Source organism: Mastacembelus armatus, chromosome 18, assembly GCF_900324485.2.
Source record: "Mastacembelus armatus chromosome 18, fMasArm1.2, whole genome shotgun sequence".
Lineage (NCBI taxonomy): Eukaryota > Metazoa > Chordata > Actinopteri > Synbranchiformes > Mastacembelidae > Mastacembelus > Mastacembelus armatus.
In genome coordinates this window covers 17,993,403-18,008,250 of record NC_046650.1, presented here as the reverse complement: position 1 = coordinate 18,008,250, position 14,848 = coordinate 17,993,403, and the positions used below count along the sequence as shown (strand labels likewise).

The 14,848-nt window shown below is 45.6% G+C and overlaps 3 protein-coding genes and 1 non-coding gene across 5 annotated transcripts; 1 reads left to right on the top strand and 3 right to left on the bottom strand.

Moving 5' to 3' along the window:
• Positions 1–55: 55 nt before the first annotated feature.
• On the bottom strand, positions 56–2,016 carry LOC113140915 (myelin-oligodendrocyte glycoprotein-like). Its single transcript, XM_026325032.1, has 3 exons — positions 1,867–2,016; positions 1,001–1,339; positions 56–781 (listed from the first exon to the last, which is right to left on the bottom strand). The coding sequence occupies exons 1-3, from the start codon at positions 1,937–1,939 to the stop codon at positions 564–566; spliced, it is 630 nt and encodes a 209-aa protein (XP_026180817.1). The 5' UTR covers positions 1,940–2,016; the 3' UTR covers positions 56–563.
• Positions 2,017–5,161: 3,145 nt separating this feature from the next.
• Positions 5,162–7,553, bottom strand: LOC113140340 (high affinity immunoglobulin gamma Fc receptor I-like). The gene is made up of 6 exons (XM_026324145.2): positions 6,658–7,553; positions 6,543–6,578; positions 6,011–6,274; positions 5,686–5,931; positions 5,434–5,610; positions 5,162–5,299 (listed from the first exon to the last, which is right to left on the bottom strand). The coding sequence occupies exons 1-6, from the start codon at positions 6,686–6,688 to the stop codon at positions 5,199–5,201; spliced, it is 855 nt and encodes a 284-aa protein (XP_026179930.1). The 5' UTR covers positions 6,689–7,553; the 3' UTR covers positions 5,162–5,198.
• Positions 7,554–7,653: 100 nt separating this feature from the next.
• On the top strand, positions 7,654–12,846 carry LOC113139482 (uncharacterized). 2 transcript variants are annotated; one of them, XM_026322780.2, is made up of 12 exons: positions 7,654–7,788; positions 8,654–8,933; positions 9,198–9,250; positions 9,358–9,564; positions 9,710–9,784; positions 9,905–10,066; positions 10,159–10,197; positions 10,276–10,335; positions 10,512–10,611; positions 10,984–11,101; positions 11,187–11,325; positions 11,685–12,840. In XM_026322780.2, exons 1-12 carry the CDS (start codon positions 7,713–7,715, stop codon positions 11,837–11,839), a joined length of 1,464 nt encoding a protein of 487 aa, XP_026178565.1. In that variant the 5' UTR covers positions 7,654–7,712; the 3' UTR covers positions 11,840–12,840. The 2 variants fall into 2 exon arrangements, with proteins under 2 accessions (XP_026178565.1, XP_026178557.1); XM_026322772.2 differs by having other exon boundaries at positions 9,710–10,066; positions 11,685–12,846.
• Positions 12,847–14,107: 1,261 nt separating this feature from the next.
• trnag-ucc (transfer RNA glycine (anticodon UCC)) lies at positions 14,108–14,179 on the bottom strand. Its single transcript has one exon. It is a non-coding gene; the product is annotated as a tRNA-Gly (tRNA).
• Positions 14,180–14,848: the final 669 nt, after the last annotated feature.

Below are 14,848 nucleotides of genomic sequence, written 5' to 3'. Positions count from 1 at the left end.
AAAATCAGCTTGTTGTTGAAGGTGCAGAGGAACATCTGCCAGCTGTGACGCCACATCTGTTTGTTTGTTTTAATTGTTTATTTCACATCTTTGTTGGGTTAGTGCAGATACAGCAGAGACAAACATCTTGTGTAACCAGCAGGAGGCAGTGTCAACACATGATCTGAAATAATCCGCCACTGAAAATAGTCCCTGACAGACACAATGGTTCCTCCTGTTTGGTAAAAACCACAGTGAGCATCTGTTTCAGGATGTACTGTACATATTGTTTCTAAGGAGAAAAATATTAATATCACCAGACTGAACCTTTAAGGACGGACTCTTCATTTGTAAGAGACCTGAGACCAGTAAAAGTCCAAAAGTATCATCATCCAAATGTACTTGAAGTGGCCACAGTAAAAGTTCTCAGAGCAGGAAAAAGTACAAGGTTTGGCTCATGAAGTAGCATGAAGAAGTAGCACAACATGCAAATACTCAGGAAAGTACTAATACCTCAGAGTTGGACTGAAGTACAGCCCTTGAGTAAATGTACTGAGATACTTTAAACCACTTCCTGAGACATTTTACACATCACACAGACCTGCTTTATCAGCTGGAGCTGAACTCTGTTTTTTCTGTCCCCTTAGTTTCCTATAGGTCAAAGAAACAACAGCAGCAGCAAGTACAACAAGTACAGCAAGAACTAACAGACCTACAGCCAGTCCAACATGTCCATCCTGGTCTCCTCCATCCTTGTCTCCTCCGTCCTCGTCTCCTCCATCCTTGTGTCCACCTGTGTGACCTGCAGGAGAGAACAGGTGTGAGGTGTCAGGTAGGTGATGACTGAAGAACAGAACAAACTCCTGTCAGACATTATCTCCTGCACTTTGACCACATCACTCATCCAGCTGTTTTCTACAAAGTCTCATCAACAACATCTGGAAAAAACACAAACATCTGGTCTCACATCAACAACCAGGAAGCAGCTTCAGCTCTGCTGCTCAGACAAACACACACTCACCTGCTGAGTCTACTGTCAGGTGGGTGATGTTGGTGAGTTCAGGTGCTTTTGATTGACTCTGTAAGACACGACACTCGTATGTCCCAGTGTCATTAAACGTCACATTCTTCAGAGTCACAGACACGTCTCCATCCTTCATCTGTGAGTCCTTCAGCTCCACCCGCTCCTTAACAGATGGATGCTGGTTGTCTGGGTCAAACCTCCCATCCCGATACACAAAGATTTCTTTTGGATCCAGATCAGGTCTGGTCCACTCCACAGTTGTGATATTTGTGCTGCTGGGAGCTCGACATGTCAGAGTGACGTTCTTTCCAGGTTCAGCTGTGATGTTTGTCTGACCTGAAGAACAGAGGAACAGACAGAGACCAGAGGTTAGAGGGTCCAGGTGTAACAAGCTCTATTGTAGTTCAGCTGAGCAGGTTTTAGAAATCTGTTCTTTGATCAAATGAAATCAACCTTGGAATTGAAACTAGAGGAGTTGTTGAACATTTGGTGACTGATATTGATGAACTGTCAACACAGTGTCTACAAAATGAACCTGAATTATTGAAGGATTAGGATTCTTTGATTCATTAATACATGGATCAATTCTAGATTCATTCTAAATGACCAGAAGTTGAAAAGGCTGAAATGAGCTTCAGCTCAGTGACAATAAAAAGTCCAGAAGTTCAAAGACACATGTGACACTGACGTCCACAAAGACCTGGATGATAAAAAGACTCTCTCAGCGTCGCTGCTGAAAATCCTTCCAGACTATTGATCACTGATCAGATTCACTGTGTTACACCACAGCACAGACAGAAAACTCTGTGTCTGGTTAGAGACTTTTTCTGACCACACTTTAGCTTCAACACCACAGAACTCACCTCCAGAGGCCGAGACCAGGACCCACAGACAGAGTGCAGCCCAGAGGAGAGAAGCAGAAGTGCCCACAGACATCGTGCTCAGATCTGATCCTTAGCAGGAAAATATGACGACTCTTGTTTCATAGTTCAGCCCAGACCAGCTCTGCTCTGGGGATGGGGGGGCGTGTCTGTCACTGCTGAAATCCCGCTGCACACTCATATGACACTGTTATTTTTGGATATGCAACTCTGGGAAAGTCCAGCACTTCCGTCCAAAAAGAAATACCTATTTGGACTTTAATGTTTCCATCTTGATCTATCAGCAGATTTTAGAGCCACAACTTTAGTTTCTTTTCAGGATCAGATGAATCAAATCAAATACAGTCTAGTCATCATAAACCAAAGTAACTGGATTAGGTTTTTTTTTAGTAAATGGATGAAAGTCCTTTGCAGACAATGAGTACCTGAGGTCTGGGACCCCTGGACAAATCCTGAGTCTCTACAGAGCCAGAACAGTGATAATTTATCTTTATCAGTGAAAAAGGTTCCACTGTTCCTGTCTGTGAGGTTCCTGCTTTGAGGTGCTGTACCAGGCCTTTACTGGCTCCAGCTGTTGATTGTTTGCGGGTCTTTGTGGCCCTAGTCAGTAAAAAGCTCTATGGGATCTGGTCTGGATTTGTCCAGTGAACAAAGGTCCATTTCTTTGTTCTGGGAAACTCTGGAGTTGCTTTGATTTTTGTTTTTTTGGCTGTTCTCTGCCAAAGTCCATTCTGACCTTTCCGTTCTTGACCGCCCCCCCCAGAAGGCTGTAGCTTGTTCTGAAGCCTCTTGTTGTAAGCCAGTCCTTGACTTTGGACTCCTACATCCTCAGGACTGTTCTGGACTCAACTGGATGTGGTCAAAAGGTTTTTCTTCACCAGTGACAGAATACTGTGATGATTCACTCTTGTTGAATTCCTGGCCCCTTGGTGCTGCTGAGGTTCTTGTTCCAGACCATACTAGTGTTTTGACTGATCCCAGTGTTTTTGTTGTCTCTGATGCTGTTCGTTCTGCCTCACGATGACCTCTGTCTCTTGCATAGACACCAAGTGCAAAATGTAACCAGACCTTTAATCTGCCTGATGTGTCCTGGACTGATGAAACATGCGTCCATCATTGATGAGACACCAAAACTAGTTGTGGTGTGTAAAATGGCTGTGATTCCTAAGTGGTTCATGCCAAACCTCCTAACTAGAAGCTGAAAGTCTTCTCTCACATCCTGAGTGTTTCAGGTCCAGCTGTGGTGGTGGACAGAGGCCAGATGACAAATCCCTTCTCATGTTACCAACAAATATACTCTCTCACTCTGTGATGTTCCTACTAATAGACGAGTGAAGGACTTCGCCTTAACAGGAAATGCCTAAATGTTTCCAGCTCCTGCCTTGACAGACACAGACACAGATACTGGGTTTTAGTTTTTCCCACCACAGTCATGGTTGCTGTCAGCCTCAGTCCTCAGCTGCTTCTTATCTTAGAGTTTGAACCTGAAACCAGATGTTTCTGCTGAGGATCAGACTAGAGCACAAATCTGTCTGCTGGACTCTACTCTGCCTTTGGGTCCTGGTACAGGTGTGTGGAGGTGAGTTCTGATGGTTATCAATATCCCATCTAATGCTGGTGAGGTCTGAGCAGACACAAAGTCTGAACTGAGCAGAACCACCACAAAATTTGGATCACACTATGACTTGTTATTTCCTGTCACTGTGTGAGCCAAGGCGCCTGGATTTTATTCCCTTGTTTGTAATGTGACTGCCTCTAGCCGATGAGGGGGTTTACAGGAACAGCAGTGGGTTGACTCCTGATTTACTGATTTAATTGAGGACAGAAGGAGCAAAGATGTGAGATAAATAAGTGGAATAAAAGTATGAAGCTACAAAAACTCTAAGTGTGTCCAATATGTGCCTATGGGTATGTCCAGTATATGGACATCTATGGATAAATAAATAAATAGCAGGTAAAGTGACTACAGTATATTGCTCTGATGGGATTCACCTTATAATACAGTGTTGGACATGGTCACTGCAGATGGATGACACATGGACAGTGTTAGTCTGATCATGGTGGAGTCTGACAGCAGGAAGGAAAGACCTGTGGACTCTGTCCTGCACACAGCCAGGGTGAGTCAGGCTGTCACTGAAACATCCTGCAGGATGTCCTGCAGGGGGTGAGACTCATGGTCCAGCATAGATGTCAGTTTAGCCAGGACCCGTCTGTCCCCCACCTCCCTCACTGAGTCCAGAGGACAGCCTAGGACAGAGCTGGACTTCTTGATGACCTTGTCCAGCTTCTTCCTTTCCCTCTCCGTGATGCTGCTGCTCCAGCAGACCACACTGTAGAAGATGGCTGATGCCACCACAGAGTCATAGAAGGTCCTCAGGAGTGCCCCCTTCACCCCAAAAGACTGCAGTCTCCTCAGGAGGTACAGTCGGCTCTGGTCCTTCCTGTACAGTGCATCTGTGTTATGAGGCCAGTCCAGTTTGTTGTTCAGGTGAACACCCAGGTACTGATAAGAGTCGACTCTCTCTATGGCCATTCCCTGGATGTTCACTGACGAGGGGAGAGTGGACCAACGTCTGTGTAAGTCCACCACCACCTCCTTGGTCTTCCCTGCGTTGATGAGGAGGTGGTTCTGCCGACACCAGTCCACGAAGTCCTGCGAAGATTTCTTTCCTTATAGAACAGTGAACACAACAAGATGTGCTGTGGTTGTTATAAAACGAAAGAGAAGCAGCTGCTCATACGCCAGGTTTGTCTCCCAGTTCCACTACTTGTTTCCACATTTCACATGTTTATGTCTTTACCTTGCATCTTAGCTCTGCCCACATAAGCTGCAAAAACCAATTGTAAAAACAGAGGACCTGTGGAAACATGTCTTAGGACACATGAGACGTCTTTTCCTCCAATCCAAACTGATTTCCATTAACAGTCTGCCAAACTATAACAGAGATCATTGTCCTCGGTTATAGCTCCTCCAGGCAGCCTCATAGCAGAATAAGAGCTTTGGTGGACTGGGACGACTTCGTGGTCAACTGAGGATTGAGAAACAGAAACAGTGTGTGATGTGCAAAAGTGCTTTTGTGTGGATATGAAACCTCAGTGCTGTAATACTGATGTGGTTTGTGGTGAACTTAAGCAAAGCCTGAAATAAACAAACAAACAGATGTGGCGTCACAGCTGGCAGATGTTCCTCTACACCTTCAACAACAAGCTGATTTTAAAACACAGGGTCGAGTGAATCTGTTCGCTTTATTTAGAAAACTGTTTCAGAAATGAGCCAGTAGTTTTCAGCCATCAGGTTCTGACCAGAGAGCCAATCAGAACTGATGCTCTCTGGTGACGTCATCATGGTCATCGTCCAATGCCTGCTCAGCATGGGTGGGCGGGGTCATCACCATGGAGACAGACAGGTGATTTCCTGCAGTCAGAGCAGGTGAGAAAGAAAATGGAGAATTTATCAACATTGGACACAAGAAGAGTCAGAGACAACTGGTATTGATTGATTGATTGATTGATTTATTGATTGATTGATTGATTGATTCAGAGTGTTACCTGTGGGTGTGTGTCGATACAGAGACACCATGAGGACAGTGGAGATGACGTAGGGACAGAACACCACCAGGTAACAGACCACTGTGAACACCTGCTGGAGGGGGGCGGGGTCTGGGGGTGGGGCTACAGTGGTGGGCAGGGCTGCAGTGGTGGGCGGGGCTGTGGTTGTAGGTTTTTCTGCAGGCAGAAGCCCACCTGGTCAGGTGAACATGTGGCTGAAATCAGAGTGTCAATCAAAGTGAAGCTGCTGACCTGTGACAGAGATCCAGCTGGGTGGAGACTCTCCATGGCCCCTGATGTTACACCTGTAGACGCCTTCATCGGCCTTGGAAACATGGAGGATGGTCACGTGACCCGTAGGCCCGGTGCCCATGAGGGAGCCCTGTTTATAGAAATCAGCTGGGAGATCGGAGGGAGGCCTCTTTGTTTTACAGTGCAGAGTGACATCATGTCCCTCCATCACAGGGAGGACAGGACTCTGCAGGATCACTGCTCCACCTCAACACAGAGACAAACTACAGCATTTCATCCATTTCCACACAGCTTCATCAATACTAACTCCACAGGCTCATCTTACCACTGACAGTGATGTTGATGCTCTGACTGGTTGCTCCCTCTCTGGACTCACACCAGTAAACTCCACTGTCCCAGGGGAAGATGTAGCTCATGGTGCAGGAAGAACCAGCTGATGTTCCCCAGTCAGGTCCACACTGAGTCCTGGTTTCTCTGGTTGTGTTCCTCCTCAGGGTCCATCCAGCAGAGCTGTCGTCCTCCTCACAGCTCAGAGACAAAAAGTCTCTTTTGAAAAACTGGGAGCTGCTGGGTCTCAGAGTCAGACGAGCTGTGGGCCCTGAAATGAGGAAACAGTAAGTGCAGTATCACAGAGAGGAAAGAGAAGCTCCTGTGTTTGTTGTCAGTTTCTGGACTTGCAGTGACTCCACACAGACTCTGGACTCTGCAGGTAAAGTGTGGAACAGTTTTTTGTTTTTTGGCCTGAAGCTTTAAACCCTAGAAACACGACGTGCAGCTGCTGCTTCAGTCCGACTCTCTTAGACTCTGCTGTTCACACTAACCTGAGTCTCAGGCTGCGACAGTAACAGCTCACTGACCTTGGTCTGTTGTGCAGCTCAGCACCGACACCACAGCTACAGAGAAATGAGAGTCAGGTCAGTGGGAGCTGTAATGGCTGCTCTGCTCATCCACATTCACACAGACAGGACTCACCCAGCAGCATCTGGACAGATGTTCCCTCCATTCTGTAGCTGGAATGAGACAAAGACCAACCTGACTGTCAGTAAACGCCTCATCCTTCCTGTTTGACGCCTCTGCAAGTCAGTGGCTTTTCTCTGCAGCTGACACCCGGAAACTTGTTTAAACTGTGAGATGAGAAGAGACGTGACGAAGCTGCGAAGACACACAAGGTCAAACACTGAGAGAGAAAATCCTGAGCTTTGTCGACTTCAGAGCAACTCAGAAGGAACTGGGACACGTCCTGACTCAAGGGCGACACACCTGGACACATAACCAGGTGTTGTAGTAGATGTCAGGGACTGATATCCCCTCAGAGAACAGCTTTCACCTGCCTCTTCGGATGTTCTTCAGCTTTTTGCATCGTGTCTCACAGAAAGACTCAGATTTAGTCACAAGAATCTTCTTAACAATCAGTTTGGTTAAAATTTAATCTATCATCATCGTAGTCTTTGTATCAGGAGACAACGCAGGCACAGACACCTTCACCAACCCCAGTGGACACCCAGGCAATGGGCATTGACAGAGTGGGCTCTCTTCCCATGCAGGGAAGTTAAGAAAATGTTTTACCCTCAAGTAACCTCTTCCACCTTACTCTAATAACGGACCCACTGCTGAGCAGGATCTATTGTGAAGACATAACTTATTCTTTTAGTGAGAACCGCTTGTTCTGCTGGGAAGTTCCCTGGACCCAGTGCAGGCTGTGGGACAAGTTGACCAAACTAACATCCCTGCTGGAGAACTGAGACTTTATTGGTCAAAATGATTAAATTATTAACATTATTTAATAATTAATAATTAAATGTATTTTAATTTTTAAGGTCAAATGTCATTAAAGGGTCACAGTTAACCCACGTGACCATTACGTCACTGAGCATATCCTGAAAGTTTGTAAATCTCCATTAAACAACAAAAGAAGAAGAAGAAGTAGAAGAAGTAGAAGAAGAAGTATTAGTATTTCTTTAACTTCGTGTTGTAAATGATCGTCGTCTCCATTTTACCGGTGGCAGGAAACGAGTCCTGGATTTAGGATGACTCCCTCGGTTTTTGGCTTCCTGTGCCTCGGCTCTGCGCAGTTTTTTGGCTTTGCCCTCCTCCCGGCGACAGGTCAGACAGTTTAAAGTGTTTTCATGTAGAATCTGGGTTTTAAAATGTTAATATTTTTAAGCTGTAGCTGTTAATATCGCGGGAACAGCGGGGCAGCCGGACTCCGTTGGAAAGTGAAGCGGTTTAGAGTTAAGAGGGCATACAGACAGGTGTATACACCTGTTCGGTCATGTGTCATTGTCTTTTTCAGAAACGGTCAAGTTCACTTTTTAATTCGGCTCAGACAAAATACTGCAGTTAGCACTTACAACGACACGTTTTACACGTTTACAGATGGTAAATACATTAACAGACTCAAACCCTCAATATCCCACAATGCAACCCGCGGGGGGCATCGGTTATTCTGTGGTTCAGCTTCTTAAATGTGAATATTATCAGTTTTCTGTGATAGGAAACTACATAAATATGGTAAGACGGACACTTTCCAAAACTTCCTGTTCCATGTTTTACATCAAGTCCGAGACAGCAGATCTACCCTGAGCTCCCATCTCTAAGGGAGCACCCAGTCACCCTGCAGAGGAAGCTCTTTTTATCCTCGTGTCCGAGATCTGATTATTTCGGTCATGGTCCAGAGCTCTTGACCATGGGTGAGGGTAGGAACGTAGATCGACTCAGCTCCATATTCACCACAACGGACCGGTACAGAGACTGCAGAGTCCTCCTCCACTTGAGGCAGGAGCTCTCCCCCAACCCAGAGGGGGCGATCCACCCTCTTCCAGCTGAGAACCATGGCCATGAGGATACAGGGGATAGGGTTGAACGGAGGTGGGCGACCCCTGAAGGGAGCGGCCGGAAGGAGGAGAAGAAGTTGACAGGTTACACAAAAAGGTTCATCATTGATGCTTCCACTTTGTCTTATTTCCAGGTAGACCTCTAGAGACCTACTCACCTGGACGAGTGTTTGCAGTTTCTGGCCAAGACGTCGTTCTCCCCTGTCGCCTCCCCCTTTCTGTCGCCGTGTCACGTGACTCTCTGGTGGAGTGGAAACGGATTGAAGGCCCGTCCGTGGTGACGGTTCACGTTGAGCGCAGCGGGGAAGAGCTCGTGAAGGAGAAAGATGCAGCGTATGTCGGCAGGACGAAGTTGTTGGAAGACGGTTCTCTGAGCCTGCTCGGTGTCTCCCGGCGGGACATCGGCACCTACATGTGGGTGATGGCCAACAAATAAATCCTGTGAATGTTTCCTGCTCTCAAGTACTGATGTATCCTGTAACGTGGAACAAATATGGATTCATCATATTAAAATAGTCCCCAGGACATGCTCTGTTTCCTCCTGTTTGTTTAAAAAGTATCGAGCAGCTGCTTTTTGGGTGTTTCATTGATTTTCACCCTCAAACGCTGAACGTTCCTTTGAATAGGAACAAGGTTCAGACTCTGTTTAATTAAAATGTCCTTATTCTTTTCCTCAAGGTGTGCCTTTCCGACAGAGACGTGGCCACAAGTATCTGTCTCTCTCGTTGTTGGTGAGATCAAAATACTAAATATTACCAAGAACAAGATGCAGATTTCATGTTGAGACGGTGAATAAAGAAGAGTAGACGTGGTGTCGACACAGGTGTTTCATCTCCAGGTGAGGTGTCTGAGATCAGCGTGAGTTTCCAGCGGATGCCTGTGAACCAGATGTTGGTCCGCTGTGAGTGCAGCAGCTGGAACCTGGAGCTGCTGATGTCCGTGCTGGACGGTGGGAGGAAGGCCATCCCCGCGCAGATTCAGTCCTCGGTCGGACCCGATGGCAATTACTCCATCAGCTCAGAGGCGCACCTGACCGTAGGGAAAGGTGGGTTCGCCCTCAGGAGTCCCGGGCAAATCGCTCGGCTGCTTCACGGCGTCGCACCGCTGCACTGGCTCGCATGGCTCTTCCTCACCCGCACTGTTTTCTGTGTGAGTGGTTTGAAGGCGTCCCTCCTCTTCTGTTACTGCAGGACAGAAAGTTGTGATCTGTCGAGTGGAGGAACCTGGAGGCAGCATCGTGAAGGAGGAGAAGGTTTACATCCCTGGTAAAACATGTCCACATGCTGTGTTCAGGTGCTGGGGAACCACATGTTCCTTTAGTATAAGCAGCTGTTTTTTAGGACGAGTGGGGCTCAGCTCTTTAGGCTGTTTCATTGTCTTTGCAGAAGAGCTCGATCATCCAGACGTCGGTCTCAGATGGTCCACCTTGCTGCTCAGCACTGTCTTGGTGTTTGTCCTCACTGCTGCTGTTGCGGTCGTGGTTGTTGTCGCCGTCCTTCCTGTGCCGGTGATCCAGAATCTGCGATCTTCCCTGCAGAATCTCGTAGGTCGGTTTGTCCTGCGTCCTGTAGCCATGAGGCTCGCACTGAGGCCTACAGTGCATAAACATGACTTCCTGTTTGTTCTTGTGTCGTTGCAGCGCTTCCTTTCAGAAGACAAGTGGGTCTGTTTCTTGCAGGTGAGCAGGGAGAAGACAGATTCACAGGTAAACACCATCAGGATCACATAAACAGGTCTGACGTGTTTTCTGTTGCAGAGTACGGAGACATCCACAAAGTGGACACAACAGGATCCTTACAACAGCTGAACGTCAACGGTCAGTTCACTTTGTTTTCCTCTGTGAAGTATGAAACCCAGCAGTTTGGAGATGTAATGGAAATGAACAAAATAGGTCCTGTTTTCCTGAGGATAATCTTTTACTCAGGCAGTTTGGCTAGAAACAAGTTCTGAAATCAGCATGGAGGTGGAGCCTGTCGTGTTTTTCCATTTCAGGTCAACGGCTGACTGGACATTCTGCTTCCAATGAGCTGGCAAGAAGAGACCTGAAGGAGCTGGAGCGGCACACAGAGAACATCCTCAGTGTCGCAAATAAGTAAATACCTTCTCAACTATAGTGGCTAAAGGAAACACTCCCCATGTGTCTGTCATTCTGCTCTGAGCTGAAGATGGTTTCATCTTTTTTATTTAATGTTTGCTGCTGTTTTTTGTGTCATTGTTGATGTTTTTTGTGTCTCTGTCTTGGGTCCATCTGTGCTGCATCCATCTTCATGATGATTTATAAATATGCTCTAAGTTCCTAAATCTAAGCTGAAAGTTTCCCCTGACTGACCTGTTTCTCTGCTGCTCTCAGGGAAATTAGTTTGGCTTGTGTCCTTTTCATAAAAACCTGATCAGTGAATGAATTATTGCCAAAGTAACCATGACAGTTACTGACGGTGACACCGACTGCTGCTGTCGTCTGCAGGCTCAGAGTCCACCCGGCCCTGATCGCCGCCATCATCTCCAGACAGTCTAAGTTTGGAGAAATGCTGTTGCCGAGCGGCTTCGGAATCAGCGACCCAAACTGCTTCGGCCTCATGCAGGTGTGTACAGAAAGTTCTGGACAACAGGTTCTGAAGGACACACATTGATATGTGCAGTGATTCACTACATCTTCTTCCACATAAGATCAATAAGAACTACCATGCAGTGAAAGGAAACCCGTACAGCGAGGAGCACATGGACCAGGGTGTCACCTTCCTGATCCAGCTCTTCAAGAGCATGACGAGGAACAAGCTGGACTGGAACAAAGAGCAGCGACTCAAAGGTGCAAACATCTGAATAATTCTTAGCCATAGGTTTTATCATCCATGATAAGACTTGAAAGATCAACTTTAGTCAAATGAAACTCAGAACCAGGCGGCGTCAGGGAACCTCTCATGTCTTTAAACTACAAATCAACCCTCAAATCCTTCTGTACTGGTTATTTGACCCTTTAGTCCTGTAGAATTAATGAACTGAAGTGTGAATGAAATCCACAAAGGCCGATGCAGCGACGTTCAGAACCTAAAATTGGTGCTTTGGTTGTTTTGTGGGCTGAACTGTGGCCAAATGTTCTGTGACATGTAGCCGAAGGCTGAATGTGTGTGAGGCTCACAATATCCTGGTCCCATGTTTGTGTCTCAGGAGCGTTGGCCTGTTACATCGCTGGCGAGGAACGAGTCCTTCCTCTGCTGTACGAACAGCTGGACACTGTGACGCCCGGCGGGGACTTCGCCAACGACGTGATCGCCAGAGCGCAGTTTTTCAGTCAACAAGTCCTCCGGTTCAGAAACACCTAACCCTGTCATTTCTTTTTGTTATGTCGCTGCTTCTATAGCTGCTTTTACAGTTTGACAAAGTCGTGCCAGTATTTACCAAGTGAAGGGCTTATGTCCTGAGTCCAGTCAGGGACAGTTCTGTACCAGGAGGCAGCTGAGGCTCTTAACCCCGAGTGTCCACAGCTCCAGCCATCACCAACACTGATTTTATACCAGGGTGGGGTCTAATTAACTCTAATACGATCATGTCGATTCACCAGCTTAAAGCACTTTTTAAAAAACGTTAAATTAATTTAATGATAGGATCGGACTCATATCAGAGACTCAGGACAATATCGGGGACGCTGGACCTGATCAGGACACCGTAGCAAGTATTAATATTCAGTTATGAAGCTTTTTTTCTGCTGTTTGTGTGAAGTTTATTCAAACATTTGACTGCGCAGCTCATTTAGTATAAAATGTGAACAAACATATGCACTGAAGAGATTCAGCAAAGTTTTGAATTTTGCAGCTTCAGGAAACTATTTCTATCTATCGATTTTAAAGTCTGTTACACCTCAGCATGTTTAATGAACCAAAGTTCAGCTGAAGGCCACAACAATGAATGAACCTGGACCCGGTTCCTGTCTTTTTAGAGGTTTTCTAGATAAAGAAAAAGCTGCTCTCTGTGTATATTGGTGCCTGTTAGAAACACCAAGGTGTGTGTCATAAATCAGAAGCTTTGTTTTTTACTTTTTGTGAGTGAGTTGGCGTCTTAAACCTGCTGTTTAGTGTGAATAGTGGAGTTAATCCAAACAAAGCACAGGGAACGTGCTACAGATTTTACTGCGACAAGTAATGTCACTTTTGTGGGCTAGTTGTTTATGTGTTTGCAATAAGCTGCACAGGCCAAGGAATGAACTGTTTTTATTACTCTGCAAAAACATGTGGGCATCATGAACGTACTGTCCTGCTGAACTACTGTGGTCTGTATGTTTTTATTATCCAGTGTTAGATTTATAATCTGCTACAGACATTTCCTGTTTACTTTAGCTCATGTATTTATGTTGTTATTCTGTTAAGTCTTAGAAGAAGGAAGTGAGAAGGTAAAATCATCAAATGTTCATGTGTCTGTTGTGATAAATCCACACTTGATGATTCAATCTTAATGTGCTGTGTAAAAACATTACAGGAGAAAGTGAAACTTCTATGTTTCATCTGAGAAAAAGATGTCCCATGACCTAACTTGGAAAACAGCCAAAATCCACATAGTTTCCCTACTGATCTCATTTCTGTTCCTGTGGGCAGAATGAGCCCAGTAGGAAACTATTTAAAGCTGCAGTGAGCTCTTTACGCCCCCCTGCTGGTCACCCTGTTCCTTGAGAAACTCATTGAAAACTAATTAGGGACCCTGTCCCCTCTACTTCTTTGACCAGGGCCCTGGTTGCTGTAGTTGATAGTTTTCATTGTTAGTGTGAGGACTCTTCTGAAACTACCTTCATACACGAGAGATTGAGAGGTGAAGCAGTCTGGTCCCTGTTCACTCACTAGAACTACATTTCCTTCACGTCAACAATGGAGTCCTCCAGGACGCAGGTGTCACAGACCACATTGCTAGGGAAGATGCAGTCCACCCACCTCGGCAACCGGTTGGTCTTGGTCGTCAGTCGGCATGACAAAAGGTGGTTGTTAGGGGTGGCATCGTGGTACAGGACATCCTTGGTGAGCACATGAGTACTGGTACACAACAGCATCCAGATTTATACTAAAGAGTGGTGTAATTATAAATATGGTAAATAGTTTTGATACTAGTATTCCCATGTTAATCTTTTCCAGCTCCACCTGTCCAAATGTGTACAGTACCTTTGTGGGTTAGGGCCTGATACCTTGGACTCTTCTTAATGTCCATCTCGTTGTGAACCGGTAGCTCACAGGAGGAAAAGACTAATATTTTGTAAATGTTTTACACTTTATTAGTTTGCAGACACAGTATATTTCTCAATTTCATTAACTGCATAATTAATATTTTGTATTTATGATTGTGTCTTTTACTTCAGATTTTTCAGGCAGACAATATTATTTCAACAAATTCCAGTGATTCATTTTATTAAAAAGCTGCAAATACAATGTTTAATGTAGTTTAAATGTAGAGGGGCATATATTGTAATATAGTTCAATAACTAATCATTCTGTCTGTAAATGTACTTCACATTACTATTATTGAAAAGAGTATTTTATGCATATATTTAAAGTATTAGTTGGCGTCCAGGGTAATTTTCTTTAACAGCTTCAAACGGTGTAAAAAGCAGATGCGTTGGCCGGGAATCGAACCCGGGTCAACTGCTTGGAAGGCAGCTATGCTAACCACTATACCACCAACGCCTGATAGGATTTCTACATAAGAGCCTTTTATAGCAAAGTATACCACCCTTCTCACAAGTCTTCTGGATATTGGGATTATTCGTTATTTTATACGTTAGAGTTAACTCGTGTGGAAACCGGTAACTAACATTACTAAAGTTGCTGCCCAAGATAATAGCTCGCATTGCTACAGCTAACTGAAGTAGCTAAGCTAACGTTATATTATAGTTATGTGATTAGCTCGGTCTGTTTGCAGCTGCTAAATTAGCTTGTTAGTCTGTGGTGGGTTAGAGTTCAACTGTCTCACACCAGCAGGTTGGAGCTAACGGGGGAGTTAATAGGAGCTAAAGTAGAAGTTAACGGAGGAGCTAACAGGATTAGCTAACGTAGGAGCTAAAGAAGGAACTAACGTAGGAGCTAACGGGATTAGCTATCGTAGGATCTAACGGGAGCTAACGAAGGAACTAACGTAGGAGCTAACGGGATTAGCTAGCGTAGGAGCTAACAGACGCCAACGCATGAGCTAACAGGATTAGCTAGCTATCGTAGGAGCTAACGGGAGCTAACAAGATTAGCTAACGGGGAGCTAACAGGATTAGCTAGCGTAGGAGCTAACGGGGGAGCTAACAGGCGGTAACATACCTGCAGCCTGTCCGCGTTAAAGCCCTGGGACTAGACTATAAGTATAAT